Source organism: Tachypleus tridentatus, chromosome 13 (assembly GCF_004210375.1).
Source record: "Tachypleus tridentatus isolate NWPU-2018 chromosome 13, ASM421037v1, whole genome shotgun sequence".
NCBI classification, from domain to species: Eukaryota; Metazoa; Arthropoda; class Merostomata; order Xiphosura; family Limulidae; genus Tachypleus; species Tachypleus tridentatus.
The window spans coordinates 109669782-109685475 of NC_134837.1; the positions used below are offsets into that span (position 1 = coordinate 109669782).

The 15694-nt window shown below is 32.3% G+C and overlaps 1 protein-coding gene across 4 annotated transcripts in view; it reads right to left on the reverse strand.

The window, feature by feature from the left end:
* Window positions 1-4469: 4469 nt before the first annotated feature.
* The window catches only part of LOC143239702 (uncharacterized), a 41852-nt gene continuing 30627 nt past the window's right edge, over window positions 4470-15694 (reverse strand). For 3 of the 4 annotated variants that reach the window (XM_076481089.1, XM_076481090.1, XM_076481091.1), the window contains exons 2-4: window positions 14786-15176; window positions 9338-9503; window positions 5768-6301 (exon numbers count right to left, since the gene is read on the reverse strand). In XM_076481089.1, coding sequence (XP_076337204.1) covers window positions 6136-6301; window positions 9338-9503; window positions 14786-15071 — 618 coding nt within the window. In that variant the 5' untranslated portion in view covers window positions 15072-15176 and the 3' untranslated portion in view covers window positions 5768-6135. Of the gene's footprint in view, window positions 6302-9337; window positions 9504-13106; window positions 13356-14785; window positions 15177-15694 lie in introns of those variants that run through there. The other variant, XM_076481092.1, reaches the window with a different exon arrangement.

Sequence of the window (15694 nt, forward strand, 5' to 3'; positions counted from 1 at the left end):
GAAAGACGTATTTTATAGACAATTGGCAGCGCTGTGGAGAATGAATAAGAGATCAACACACACATATTAAAACAAATGCTTAATTAAGGATTACAGCTACTTCCAGACTGTGTGAGGTCAAGTGAAGATGGATGGAAAGGCGTAGGTGACAAAGCAGTGGAAAATAAGTAGCGCTAACAATTTAAGAAGACGCAATTAAATCTACAAAAACTATTCACAAAATATAGGCGTTGTTTTTTTTAATTTCGCGCAAAGCTACTCAAGGGCTATCTGCGCTAGCCGACCTTAATTTAGCAGTATAAGACAAGAGGGAAGGCAGCTAGTCACCACCGCCAACTCTTGGGCCATTCTTTTACCAATCAGTAGTGGGATTGACCCTCACATTATAACGCCCCTCACGGCTGAAAGGGCGAGCATGTTTGGTAATAGTCGTAAAACCAGTTCGAAAGAAAATTCTCTTTTCATGGAAAGACGGACAACTAAATCAAAAGTACATTTCATTAAAACATACTTCTCGTGTCTAGGAAGAGCAATGTTAGAACTGATCACTCCGATAACTGCATCTCAGAACGTCATTTTCTTAAAGTGCTACTAAGTAACGTCCGCAAATGACCATCGCATTTTGTCTCACAAAATTATGTGTTTCATGAGTCGCCACGTCCCATTTGTAGTGTAAAGTGCCACAATATGTTTACGTTAAATTTCCTCCAGAAGTAAACAGTTTTCATAATTGATCAAATTTGGCGTGAGTGGGAAATTTCACTATCAAATTATGCCAATAATGTTTTCTTAATGCACCTCTCACAGTGTGGATACACTTAGTTTCATGTTCATTTTTCACCTTCGAAGTCAATCACAGTTGTAAAACTTGCCACAAATTAATGTCTTATATGCACAACATTTGTATCAATTTTATTTATGATTTCCAAATCGCTATCTCATTTTCCTTAACTAACTCTAGATAGTATTACGATCAAAGAGGCATCGATCTGCTGTCAATAGTTTTTGTTCTAACTTACATTTCAGTTGAATTTTAAATCACTAAAAAATACAAAAAATCATAGAAAGAAATGAACATGAAATCTGATACAGCAGTAAAAATTATTAAGCAAAAATCTGCTGTTAAAACATAGGAAGAGGTTGAAGATGTACCTGCCTCTCACAGGTCCAACAAGAATTGGATCAAAATATACGATGCACCGACTGTCTTCGCCAACAGTTGTCTCGTGAATGCATTTATGAAAATAAGACAAATATATTGTGTCAAACTTGAAGAAATAAAAAGTTTTGTTGGTGAAAGTTACATCATGCAAAAAAAGAAATATAAATTTACATTTTTGTGGGAACTATATTTAAATTATAAAGAGAATACACAAAACACGTATCATTGATAATCGAAACAGTCAATAAATAAAGTTCAAACTCTTCAAACGTTGTTTTAATTAAGGTCAGAGTGTGGTACGTGGCAATCCAATTCAGATCTTGCCAATGATTCAACTGTAAGTACAGATGTGAAAGTTATCTTCACAACGGTAAAATATATATTAGCACGAAGTGGCCTCAGTAGATGTGTAGCTACTCGAAAACTACTGCTAGGGGGTATACCCCAACCAGAATATTAAAATGAGCTTCATATTTCAAATAGCAAAGCTAAAGAAGAGGACTCTTCAGTGGTGAATCCAAATCACTTGACAACAATGAACGATAATTTGAGGGAATGGTAACATAGTTAACATACAACAGTTTCAGTGAAGTATACTGAAGTTTATTTGATTTGCAGTGTTCGAAAACGTGTGAAGGTGACTTTTTGTGTTCTTTGAATCTGATTTCCATTTTTCTACTTGTTTCTTCAATAAAGAAGTCGTGGCAGTTATCACATTGTATTTTATAAATAATGTTGGTGTGGTGTTTGTCAGTGTAGTTTTTTACATAATATAGACCTTACTTTTGTGCCTGATTTTTGAATAAATCTGGTATTAACTGGAATGTCATTATTTATAAAATACAATGTGATAACTGCCATGACTTCTATATTGGAGAAACAAGTAGAAAAATGAAAACCAGATTCAAAGAACATAAAAAGTCACCTTCACACGTTTTCGAACACTGCAAATCAAATAAACACAACATAACCATAAAAAAACACCCAAATACTAAATAAAGAAATAAACATAAACAAACGCAAATTTAAAGAAACCTTACTTATACAATAACTCGAGCCCAAAATAAACCAATACAAAGGAACACCTTTATATCTATATTAAATATAATAAAAAAATATTATAAAATTATATATTCAAACATTTAACACCGCCCTCTACATTCCGACACTCAGCTGTGGTCAGCTTCCGATCAGTTACCTCTTTCTTTCTTTGTAAACCTGACGATGACCGAAGAAGGTCAAAATGTTGTTCGCTCCTCTACATTGAGTTTTCTCTAACCATACCAACCGTTTTTACATATGTAATAGCATCAGATTGGTATCATCATGATTACAGTATACATTTATAAAAATGAAACAAGTATAATAATTATACGTAATTACTTTTAATACAATCCAATAGTTCTTTCTCTCTCTTCACAATTCCATCTGGAAATACTGGAAGCTTAGCAGTTCACTTTAAATACTCCAGTCGTAGAGTGCACAAGCTTTCCACTTGGCATAATGTTTGTGCAAGTGTTGACGATAACCAGGCCTGGCATGGCCGAGCGCGTAAGGCGTGCGACTCGTAATCCGCGGGTCGCGGGTTCGCGCTAAACATGCTCGCCCTCCCAGCCGTGGGGGTGTATAATGTGACGGTCAATCCCACTATTCGTTGGTAAAAGAGTAGCCCAAGAGTTGGCGGTGGGTGGTGATGACTAGCTGCTTTCCCTCTAGTCTTACACTACTAAATTAGGGACGGCTAGCACAGATAGCCCTCGAGTAGCTTTGTGCGAAATTCCAAAAAACAAACAAACAAACGTTGACGATAACCACACAGAATCCTCTCGCAGCATTCCAACTGTTGATATGGTGGCATCGAAATTCCTCAAGGTTGATAAATGTCAGACCCATTTTGTGGTTTAGGATCTGCACCGTCGCTTTTCCTTTCGTATAAATATTTTAAAATATTCCAATATACAGGGGATGGACAAAAAGTTGACCCTCTTAAAAATGTAAATTTGGTTTATCTTTTATTAAGTAACAGAAAAGTATGTAAAACTATACGTTTTTAGAACGCACTCGACGTGATCTGTTCAAATGTGATCTTAAGTCCTAATTTTAACAAAGGATTTCGTAAATACTTGAACTTTTCACGATTTTGGTTATATTTTCTCATAACAAATGGTGTGCACTGCTGTAGTTTTTTAGACATTTTTATTTTAGTCTACAAAATGATCAAACACGTTTTTCTGCAATAATCGAACTTAAAAATTTAACTCAAAATAACATAAACCAGTTTTCCAAGTTGATATTTAGTTGGCATTTCCTTGGAGTTCAGTACTGCTTCACAACGACGTGACATGCTTTCAATAAGTTTGTGCAAATCAAATATTCCATCTCTTTTTAAGTACTTCTAAAGTTCGTCTTCAGTGTTTGCTTGCTATCGTTAATTGATTTAACTCGTAAATTTTCAATCTGATTGATATTAGGTGATTTCCCTGGCCACTTCATAACATTAGTTCTCTTATTTCTAAGATGTCTTTTAACGACTCCACGATTGCCGAGAAACTAAGATAGACTAATTCAAATACGTTTCAATTCTACATACACTATGTTCATCTGTTGTATATATTACATATCACAGTTACTTAATATGTTCTTTTAGAGGTCTCCAATGATGGAAATTTTGGATCTTGAAAGTTGTGAAAATTAAATATGATTGCAAATATAACTGCAGCTTTCAAGCAATTTCTGTTGCATGTGTGAGTTTTCTTATAGCAAAGCCACATTGAGCTATCTGCTGTATCCACTGAGGGAAATTGAACTCCAGATTTTAGCATCATAAATCCAAAAACTTATTGCTGTCTCAGCAGGGGACCTGATGACAGCCATCCCCTAAAATCATCATGGTCATAAAACCAAGAAATTATCAAAGCTCATCAGTCTTCCAATAATGCTTCTCAAAGAAAATAGTCCAAGAAAATTCACAATGTTTTTGGTTTGTTTTTGCAGAAACTTGTGAACAATTAAATTTTAAGTTAATATATTAAAATAATCATGAGTAATAGTAGCATTTTCCAGTAATGTGGCTATGTTACTTTAATTCTATTTAAAATAAACAGTATAGAAAAGAATGCTTCTGACAATACAAGTGTCTTATTCAGAAGTTGTTTCTAGTTAAAATATACATTAAAACACAGGAAAACCTCTTTGTAAGTTTTTCCAAACCACACTTCTTGTGGATTAAATATCCATTACTACTTTAAAATTCATCTTATCCATTACACAATTAATTGGGTTAAAAAACTAAAGTTTTAATGAAATTGGTGTAATAAAGTTTTAATATATTAAAACATAAGCTTTCCTAAACTTTCATTTGTTTTTTACAAATTTTATTTTTTATAAATATATCAAGTTTTATTATCTCTAAGAAAGCTACACAATTTTATTTCCTTTTAAAAGACTTCCCAAATAAGTTTCCAACTGAAGAGCTAATTTCCATGTTTCCACATACAATGAAACAAGTCTTAACCTTGTATCTGTTTTACAATATCACTAATTATGACAAATAAACTTATTATAACAGGTTGAAAAATCAACTAACTTAACTTATATGATTGGAAATGTTTCATATCTATAAGATACAGTAACATATTTTTTTTTAAAAACTTTCAAAAAGCAATAATCTACTACAATCATAATAAAAACACTACCCATTGAATATTTTGAATTTTTATGAAATAACCAACCATGTCCTGTACTTTTCATTTAGTTCTTATTTAATTCATTTTCTTGAAGTTAAGCACAAAGCTACACAATAGTCTCTATGCTCTGCCCACCATGGGTATGAAAACACAATTTCTAGCATTTTAAGTCCACAGACGTACCACTGGGGAGCCACTGAATCCTAATTAGAAATGTCCAATATTTTCTTTCCATGCTTTATACAAGTATGTATATTTTAAAGAAAAACTGATGAGAAAATTCTGGAATGAAATTAGTTTTTCTGATAATCCAATCACATCAAATTGTTTCTGTTCTGATACTGAAGTAATTCAGTTGCTGAAAAATGTTTTAATCATAATTTGAAATCTGGTGATCAGTTTTTCAAACTACATTATAAACTATATTTTCTTTCTTTGCATGTAGCTATCATTTAACTGCTTCATTAAAAACTATAAATTAAATTTTCTACTTTAATTAGAAGTTTGATTAACATATATTTTGAAGTTATTAATAGTGATATATTGTAAGTGTTTACAGATTATATTTTAGCATTAAATCTAAATAATAATAAAGTTCTACTAATGCATTTTATTGGTAGTAAATATTTCATATTCTATTAAAAAATCATATTTTAACTATAGTTAAAATTATAGTTAACACAACTCATTTTTTAGGATACAATCACTATCCTACTTCACTCAGTTGTCACACAAAAACAACTGAACTTCCAGTCCCGAGCAGAAAACGATAAACTATAAAGGAAACCTTGTGTCATTCAGTGAAGCAAACTGAAGCATGTGTCACATCTAAAAATTTTGAATAAAAGCTTTCTATATGAGCTGCACATTAAACAATGGAAAAATATGCAGGAATAAAACAAATATAGTGATAAACGACTTTCTAATTTGAATATTTTATTTCTGTAACCAAGCTAGTAAACAAGCTATACACATATAAACTGATACAAAACCTATGTATATATATATATATACAGGTAGGTTTGTTATAGAGTTTATTGGACCAACTTGGAAAGATCATTGTGTTGTATCTCACATCTTCTTGTGGTCAAGAATTTCACCACTAGGAATGTGAAGGGACAACTGCTTTTTCATTAAATTCAGCATGAAGTAAAAGTTCTTGAATCTTAACCTTAGCAACAGCTCTCTGGTACGGAGTCAGACGTCTCAGCACTGCTGCAACTGTTTCACCAAAATGGCCTTCTTCATCCTGTACTTGAGAAATAACATGCAGTTTATCTGGTCCTTTCAAATTAATACAAGGACATTTCCTTTTATACCATGAAAGGTATCTCTGTTCTGAGAAATTTCCAGTGACTCTGTTTCCTCTTCCTGTAAATGTGGAACAACTACAGTTTCTTTTGATTGCTGCATTTCCTTCAGTAGATCTTCAGATGTAATAGAACTATTGTGTCTAAGAACAACAGAAAAAAAACTAAGTATTTTCTAATGGAAAAACTAACTTGTCTATTTGAATGAACATAATATTTAGAAATACAGTGATTTAAATTATAGTTTCTAGTAGGAAAAATATTACATAAAGATAATTCTAAAAATAATTCAGTAACAAAACTTTTTTAGATCTAGATTAAATCTAGACTATCATTGTAACTGTATGGCTCTCAAACAAAAGTTAACATTTTTATTGCACAAAATGTATTTCCAACAAGTACTTATCTCTTGACACACAAAGCAATTTCAACCTTTTTTCTGGCCTCTAAGCGTTGCTAAAAGATTTATACACGTTGTGCACTGGTCTATTAACCTCATCAATTTTGAGTATTCCACCACCTACATTGACACAAGTAGATTCTTCTGTTATTCCCACTCCATTCTCACTTTTGAGAAGTGGCAGAGGAAAGAAAGGGCAGCAAGTGTGCGAGAGGAGGCAAGTGTCTATCAGAAATACATTTCCAGTGAAAGAAAACTATTAACTTTCAATGCAGTCTTATGTCTTCTGATTCAAAGATAGAATTCTACATTCCAAAAGTTGAAGAGCTAGTGTAGGTACTCACTACTGACACCAAGTGGAAAGTGACTGCCCATAATACAACTATGCTTTTGAATGAAACTGAAGGATACATACACTAAATCTGAAACATGTATGTTCTTAGTTTTTAAAGAAGTAATCAAATTTGATATGGGTGAAGAAAAAGGATGTGCACAAGTGAAATCTAGTCTTAAAGGTTCAATTCAATAGCGAATAAGCAACGTTGATACACAACTTCAATTGGACAGAAGAGGTTCCACAACCCATCCTTGGCATTAGGAGTTTGAAAATAAAACGGATATAGAGAAATATATATAGTAACATAAGCATAAGGGTTAAGGCATGTTGACAATGTTAAATATGTTCACCAACCCCAATTGGAGGTAAACAGTGTCATACGATAAGCAACCAGAATTATGAAAAGGAAGTGAGCATTCAATCAAAACTAGACAAATGTGTGTTTGTGGGTGTTTTCTTATAGCAAAACCACATCAAGCTATCTGCTGTGTCCACCACAGGAAATCAAATCCTTGATTTTACCGTTGTAAATCTGAAGACATAGCAGGGGAAAAAAATTCAAAAGGTGAAATGTCACCCAATAAGGAATGGGAAGCATAATAGGCAATAGAGGAAATATGTGAAATCACATACTTGATTAACATGTTCTAAAAAAGGGGTGGAAGGTATAATCTTCTGAAGAAGTTCGTGACTGACCAAAATAAGAACATGTCTGAAGAAAAAAAAAAATCCAAACTGTTGTCACCCTGATTATATAGTTTCTCAGAAACATAGATTGAAAATGAGAAAAAACTGCCAGCTAAACATATGATCCTAACTCCCTGCAAATGAAGGTCTACATTTCCTGTGAAGAAAAGTAGAACTGAGTGCTGGAAAGTCATATCACTTGCGTTTCCGATTGTCACGGCAATATCAAATTCAGAGATGTTACACTTCCACTTCATACTAAGTTCACTTGCAGTTCAGGAACAGGAAACAAATTTAAAAAACGAATTGTTGAAACAAATGAAACCAAATACAGAAAAATAAAACTGTGGTTGATACAAGAGTTTAAAGAAACACATTAGAAATGGCCAAAAAGCACAATCATAAACAGCACTTGCACACAAAACAACAGTCTAAATGATGTAGTGATAATTGAGAAAGTGAGGAATGAGGAGAAACAAAAGTTAACTACATGCACCAATATATAGGTGATGCAATACTATTGATGGAGAGTAATAACATGATATGTACATGTTCAAAATGGCATGAAATTGATGGAATGTATAGACAGGTGATCTGAGCATGAATATTTCTTTAGCAATGGTTAGAGAGCAGAAAGAAAACTGAGATAACTCTATGCAGAGAAGGTAATACCACATCAGAGCACAGTCTTTACATATCAAATTCTCCTTTTTCACTTATAAGTAATATACAAACAAGGAAATATTTGGCCCTTCAAGATTTTTACAGAATACTCATCCCCAAGAAATGAAAAGTCAAAATTTTATATTCCCTTCTTAAACTCTTTATATGTTCCCAGTTTGTAATACGACTGATGGCAACTCATTCTATAACTAATTATCCAGTTTAGGAAATACAGACTTTTCTTTTTCAGATCTTACTTTTCCTGCATAATACAAATGTGCTGGTATCCACGTCCTAGTTTATCGATTCAATGATTATGACAATAAAATTGATAATAATAATGTACAACAGCAAAAGATTCTTTTGTACTTATATAAACATAAATATTATTTGTGATTGTTGTTGGAGACATTTTTCTAATAGGAATTATAAATATCTAATTCAAATGCTAATAATTTAAGTTCAAAAACTGTATAGTTAAGAGAACATTTTCTTCATTCTGCTTGGAAAGTGATATTACTGTGGACAGTGAGACGTGCTTGCTTGTTCTACCCATTTCTAACCATTCTAGCTTTATTTAACCTGAGTAATATTAGGAAGAAAATATATTCACACAGCAGCTGATTTTTAAAAGTTCCAAGTTCTAACTGGTTGGCTCTTACATGTGTTTTTATTACTAACAATATCAGTTACACTAGTTATTGAATGTTACAGTTGTTTGTTTAACAATAACAGTCATTATGTTGCATGTCACTGCTTTTCATTTTGATTTATTAGTTAATATTATTATACTTTTATTATAAAGGCTGTTCTGCACTGATAGTTTAGAATCTGTATTTACGACTAAACTAAATCTCCTAACTTCTTCAAACCTCGTGACGTGTTGTTGAAATTATGGCCAAAAATATTAGAAGCAAGTGTTTCAAACTGATGAAGCAATCAGTTATGTTCTTCAGAAGTTAAAGTGTAAGAAAATTATATTTAATCAGTTATACTGTTGTCCAGTTTGATTTTTAGTTTGAGCTTACTCTGATGAAAAGTTATAATTATTTATCATAGAATGAAATTGGTATTGGTATGGAAAGTACTCACCCTATATCCTTCACTGGCATATATCCACACAGGAAAGTCAATTTATCATAGAATCTCCACTTCTTTTTATGTTTGACAGAAGTTCCATTTACCTGTTGTTCAAGCTTTCTTTTCTCTTTTACAAATACATCCTTTAGATTTTTCCATCTGCATTTACACAGTTCAGCTGCAAAAAACATGATTTTTAATTAAAAATAATTCTATTTTCTTTTGATAAATGGCACAGGAATTGAGACTTTTAACTAAGTTACCAACTAAAGCTGAAGCTCAACTGAGGTTATGCAAAAATCAGATGTAAATGTACAATTACATACTATATGGACCAAATATGAGGTAGAACTAATTTTACCACTAGGCTGAGGTAAACTGAGAAACACTTGTAAATTCAAAATGATCTCTAACAAAAATTATCACAATTGAAAGAGTTATATCTAATAAAATATAGGTCCTTGGAAATTGTAATATTTATTAAAAATTGGGGCATGGTGTAATGTATTTTATTCAACTTTTAGGTTGATATTTTAACACTATTACTTTTTATGATAAGATGTTCATGGGAATATGAGAAAAACAAGAATTAGCAACATACTAAATAAGAATTTTCTTATCATGGTTCTATGCATAACATTGAAGACAACAAGGAACTATTTGGTCCTTTAAGGTTGCCTCTATATAACCTCATTCATGTCAAAAAGTAAACATTCACCTTTTATTTTTCAGGATACCATCTATTCTCCTCTTAAATACTGTACAATTCTGACTTCCAATAAACTAATTCTGACACCAAATCATCTTGTTAGGAAAATAAATGTTTTAAAAGGAAACTAGTTTGTTTTTTTTCAAATCTGAAATTTATGTCCTTTCATCTTATTGATTCCAGAATACAGTGCAAAAAAATTAAGGCCCCTTTATCTTTCCGCTCCTAAATGATCATGTAAACTTCAGTAAGATCAACTCTTAACCTTCTCAAAATGAAGCAAGTTTAGAAACCTTAATCCTTGCTAGCCTTCTTCTGACCCTTCTTCAGTAAGTCAATATCCCTACTTTGTAAGAAAACCAAAACTCATATAGTATTCCAATTATGTGAGGCATAACTAGTGATTTGTTTTGTGAAATAATTTTTCTTACTACAAAAGTAAAACTAATTAGCCTATAATTTAGAGGGTAATTCTTATCTTCTTCCTTTACAAATATAAATAACTCCTCCCCCTTAAAAAAAGAACAGTAGCAGTAATAATTCTCAAATAATCAGACACTTCTCTATCTAAAACTTCAAGAAAAAAGCTCAAGTGAGTAACTGAATTTTCCCCACTACAAATAAGACAAACTGGCTTATAATTTCCATGATAATTCTCACTGCTCCCCATCCCCCAAAAATATTAAAGAGCATTTGTAGTTTCCAATCATCAGGCACCCGTCCATCATCTGTTGACCTACTGGTGAAGCTCATGTACCTGATTTTTGATGTGTTTTAAAATGTTTGGAAAAACATCTTCTGATTCTGGTGTTTTATATACTAGCTTTAATCTCTTGGTCTTCTTTCCAAGGGATTAATGTCAACATAATTCAGGTTAATTTCACTATATCCCAAAAATATGTTTAAGATCATGAAAATTGTTAATATCCTGTCTTGCAAAAACATATCAGAGAAAAAGAAAAAAAAAATTAAAAGCTTAGCCATTGTATAACTTTGAAAATAAACCTTGCAATCTGCAACATTTAGCAGCCCAATTCCCATATTGTTAACTTAAAGCGCACACGACAACAGAATTTAATGTTCCTAATCCTCAAAGCTAGAATTAAAAAAAGACTTATACTGCAATATTCTCCTACCAAACTGAAAATTTATGTCTATTCCAGATCTACAAACAGAATGCTTAGGTACCAACAGTTAAGCCATGTACCTTCTGCCCATAAATGTTCAGAATTGCCATTCAAAACCTTTGATACCAGTATTTAAAATGTTCATCACTAGCCTGAGAAGAAAATTTTTGATTCAAAAGGCTCAATGGATTGAGTTTTATGTATTTATGATCAATCAAAAATGTGCAAACTTTACAAGGCAATACTCATGTCTGACTAAAGAGTAGGATTTGACAGCCACCTTTATAAAACACCCACTTCTGCAAAGTGTGGAATGCAACATTTGTTTTTAGTAGTAACAGAATGCAAATTATGAGCCCACAGTCTAGTACACTAACCATGTGGGCATTCTAAACCCAAATTACGTCTAAAGTTGAAGACAAATTGAGGTTATGCAAAAATCATATGAAACTGTATAATTACATAAAATATGGTACAAATATGACACTAGATGTGATTTTTTTACAAGGCTGAAATAAAATAAGAAACATATGTAAATGCAAAGTGATCTTTAAAGAAAATTCCCACAACAGATATAGTTGTAACTAGTAAAATATTCATCCTTGAAAATTACTGGAAATTGTAACATTTATTAAAATACTGGTCCTGGTGTAATGTTTTAAAAATTGTCATGGATGTTGACATGATTTCTATCATTCTCAATCAGTGTACAAAGTTTATCTCTAAGTTTAAGCTAAGTAAAATTACTGCATATACCATCTGTTCTTGAATGTTCAACAATCCTTGCAGTACCCTGCACAATGACATTCATTTTATTCAAAATCAACATTCTCAGTGTGTTGACAAAGAAAGAAAAAGATGAAAAACAAAAGAACCAACTCCAATATACAACATAGGTCTTACATGTCTTACAACACTCTGTACATTATTAAAACATCCTGAAATTGAATAGAATTATTGTAGAGAATTATATCCATGCTCTAAAGGTTATAATTACTTGTTTGTACATGTCAAAAACATTCACAGAGTGCATTTATAATTACCTAAAATGTACTTCTCACTGAATATATGAGACAATTTTTTTAGTCATATATATTTGTTTTTACTTATTAAAGTTATAAAAATTTATTGCATATCCCTATTATTTGAAAATACATAATTTTCAACCATGAGAATAATACACTTTAGAACTGACATTTATTATATCGTTTTATTTGTTATACTTCATAGTATTTATGTCCATGGAGATATCTGTACCCTGAATAAAAGCTCACGATTTGCAATGTGCTTATAATTATTTCTAGTTCTACTTTTTGTGAAATTCTTATCCTGGAACAAATTGTTTGTTTGTTTTTTATTTAATTTTAAGATAATGACTCAATATACAGTTTTCTCTATAATTATGTTTTATATATAATATTATCACTATATGATAATGTTATTTACAATTGGTCAACGTAACTAATTCACTAACTACTATACAACAATATCAAGATACCATGTTTGCTACTAATACTATGCCTTTTCATACTCAGCTTCACAGAAAATATGATATAAAGTCTACATCTACTAAGTATCACATTAAATTCCGTTTCGGTCTTATATATGTGTATGCAAGAAGCAGCCTCATTAATTGGTGAGAATTTCTTGGTCAGAAAAATCCGTAGGTTCAAGAAGCCTTAACATAACGATAAAAACTCTTTAACCCGAGTTGAAAGGTTTTTAATCGTTTTATATTTGGTTATAATAATACTATGAAAACATAAAAACAACGTTGTTTTTATTCGAAGAAAAACTTCGTTTTCTAATTTTAATATAATTAATAAATCATGTTGCCTTATAAAATGGCTTACACTCAGAAAAACAATCCAAGATAATTTTAACGAGCGACAAACGGCACAACCGTTTTTCGCAAGAAGCCGAAGAGATTTTTGTTCGAACTTACCTGGTACACCTAAGGTTGATGCTATAATATTCCAAACTGCTGATTTTTTAGTACGATCTCTGAAATCAGATCTTGTTATATCATATAATATAGGATGTTTCCGAACAAGTTCAATCAACCGAAATGAGTTCACAGCCATAATGCAATAAAAAGTCAAAATTCCCCTAACTAAATTTCTCGCGCGAGTATAATATCGCGGACAATCGTGCGACTGAAATAGGTGAGTTGTTATTTGAGTAACTCTCGCTCATTCAATCATTATGATCTATTTCGCTATTTCGCCTATCACAATATAGATCGAAATCGCCCCTTTTTAAAATACTTTTATTACCATAACTTAAAGAAAAAGTAATATTTATACTTACGATACGAGTACAAATATCGCTTTTTCTCAAAATTATAAAAATTGTTATTAGGAGCTTCTCAACACATAATAATAATTTTCATTAGGTAAGCAATCCTGTTGCTTAACTATAAACTCGGAAGAAGAAATTTTAGGTGTTTATTAATTCAACGTGCCTCCAGTGGCATAGCGGTATGCTTGCGAACTTGTAGTGCTGGAAAATGGGTTTTGATAGTCGTAGTGGGCAGAGCACTGATAGCCCAATGTGTAGCTTTATGCTTAACTACAAACAAAATCATTTCAACGAATAGCTATAACTTATAAGTGTAGGAGGTAACACACTGTCCTAAGGTATAGGAAGTGCTTTTTCTACTCTTTAAAATAACTATCTAACTAAAGAAGAAGGTACAATGGATGAAATTTTAAGAATAATTTATCATCAAACTACAAATTAGAAGACATAAAAATTAGGTAGCTAAGTTCTTCATTCATTTCGACTTTCTCTATACCTAGAAACATATTTCCGGATCAAATAGGGCTGCAAAATTGTCATATTCTACAGGCATACTCTTTGTATCAAATAGTGCACATTTCTAAAAGCAAATTGGTATGCTATTGATAGTGATGTTTACAATTTAATATTTTCATGACATTTAATGCTATGACTCCGCCTTAATTAAAAAGAGTTGAAGAGAAAGAAAAAAAAATCTTTCACAAACTTTAAATGTCCACGCATGGAACAGTGGTAAGTCTACAGACTTACAACGTTAAAATCTAGTGGTCGATTTTCTGCAGCAGTTCCTCAGCTACGGTGTTGGTTTGGGTGGTTCTTAAATTAGTTATTTGGGCGTCCGAGTTATTAGAGGCGAGGGTCTGGGAGTAACCAGAGGCTCCCGAAAGCTATAGGGTTTGAGAAGGCCTGAGGCGCATTTTTAGCTCCTTAGGACTCCATTTCAACGTGAATTAAAATATCCACTGATACCATACTGTTTCACATCAGAGTCTGGCAATGCTGAGCACATCAAGTTTGAAAATTTTATTTTTAAGGAAAAAGGAATAAACACAAATGAAAATCATTAGCCAATGAAAACATTAATACTTGAGAATGATCGGGCCAGTAATCAAAACATCGTACCTGTTTTAAAAACGAATCTTACAGTAAAAGATGAAAATAATAATAAAATCGTTAAGCTCCATAATAGAAGCACTTCTATTTCTATTTTGTAAATCCTCGCCAAAAAAACCCATACACTCATATGTAGACTTGTATTACATTCTGAAATGATCTTCTATAATACAGAACACTTATATATTTATACTTATAACATCAACACACTTTCAAGTTCAGGGGCCACAGCTGTATTTACATCCACTTCCTTTTCATAGTAGACCTGAATGCTTGCAAGAGCGGATAAACGTTCCTTCTGCATTCTGGTCCGGTTGAAAACGTACAGTCTTCTCCGAGTGCTGGTCGATCTCTCATACTCGTACAATATGACAGGAACGGTGCATAATATCTTCATCAGTTCACATATATTGGGGAAAGCTGTATTCTTGCAGTGTTTGATGGCCATGGTACATGAAGAGGGTTTCTCTATGCTGCTGTCTTTGCAAGGAGACATCCATATCTCTTGCCAGCTGATCAGCTTTTAGTCAATGAGGTCTGTGGTGAAGGCAGATCATTCCAATATGTAGTGACCACTGATGAAATGCCACTGGTGCATGAACTAATCATACAAAAAATAAACAATAAAACAGATCCAAGGAGTTTGCGCAACAATCATAAGTAAAGTTAACAAGTGTTAAGTATAAGAAATAACATCATTCAATAACAATCTTTATACTTTTAATTTATTTGAAGTTAAGCACAAAGCTACACAATGGGCTATCTGTGCAGTGTCCATCATGGGTATTCAAACCAAGTTTCTAGCGTTGTAAGTCCGCAGACATATTGCTGTGCCTCTGAAGGAAGGATGGATGAGGTAAGAAAGTTCGCTATGCATCGTTGCCGTCCACATGAAACCCTCAACTGACGAGGTTCAACATTGAAACTTTCTGCCATATGAACTGTGTACACGTGGTCAAACACTTCAAATTTTTCACGTATTCCACTATATGTAACTTTTATTTTATCGACCTGAGTAACGTAGATCTTTTATCACGACAAAAGGATCATTTAGTGAGTTAAGTAACATATTAATATTATTATCAACACTTTTACTTGGACTATTTATTTTTTCCTTCA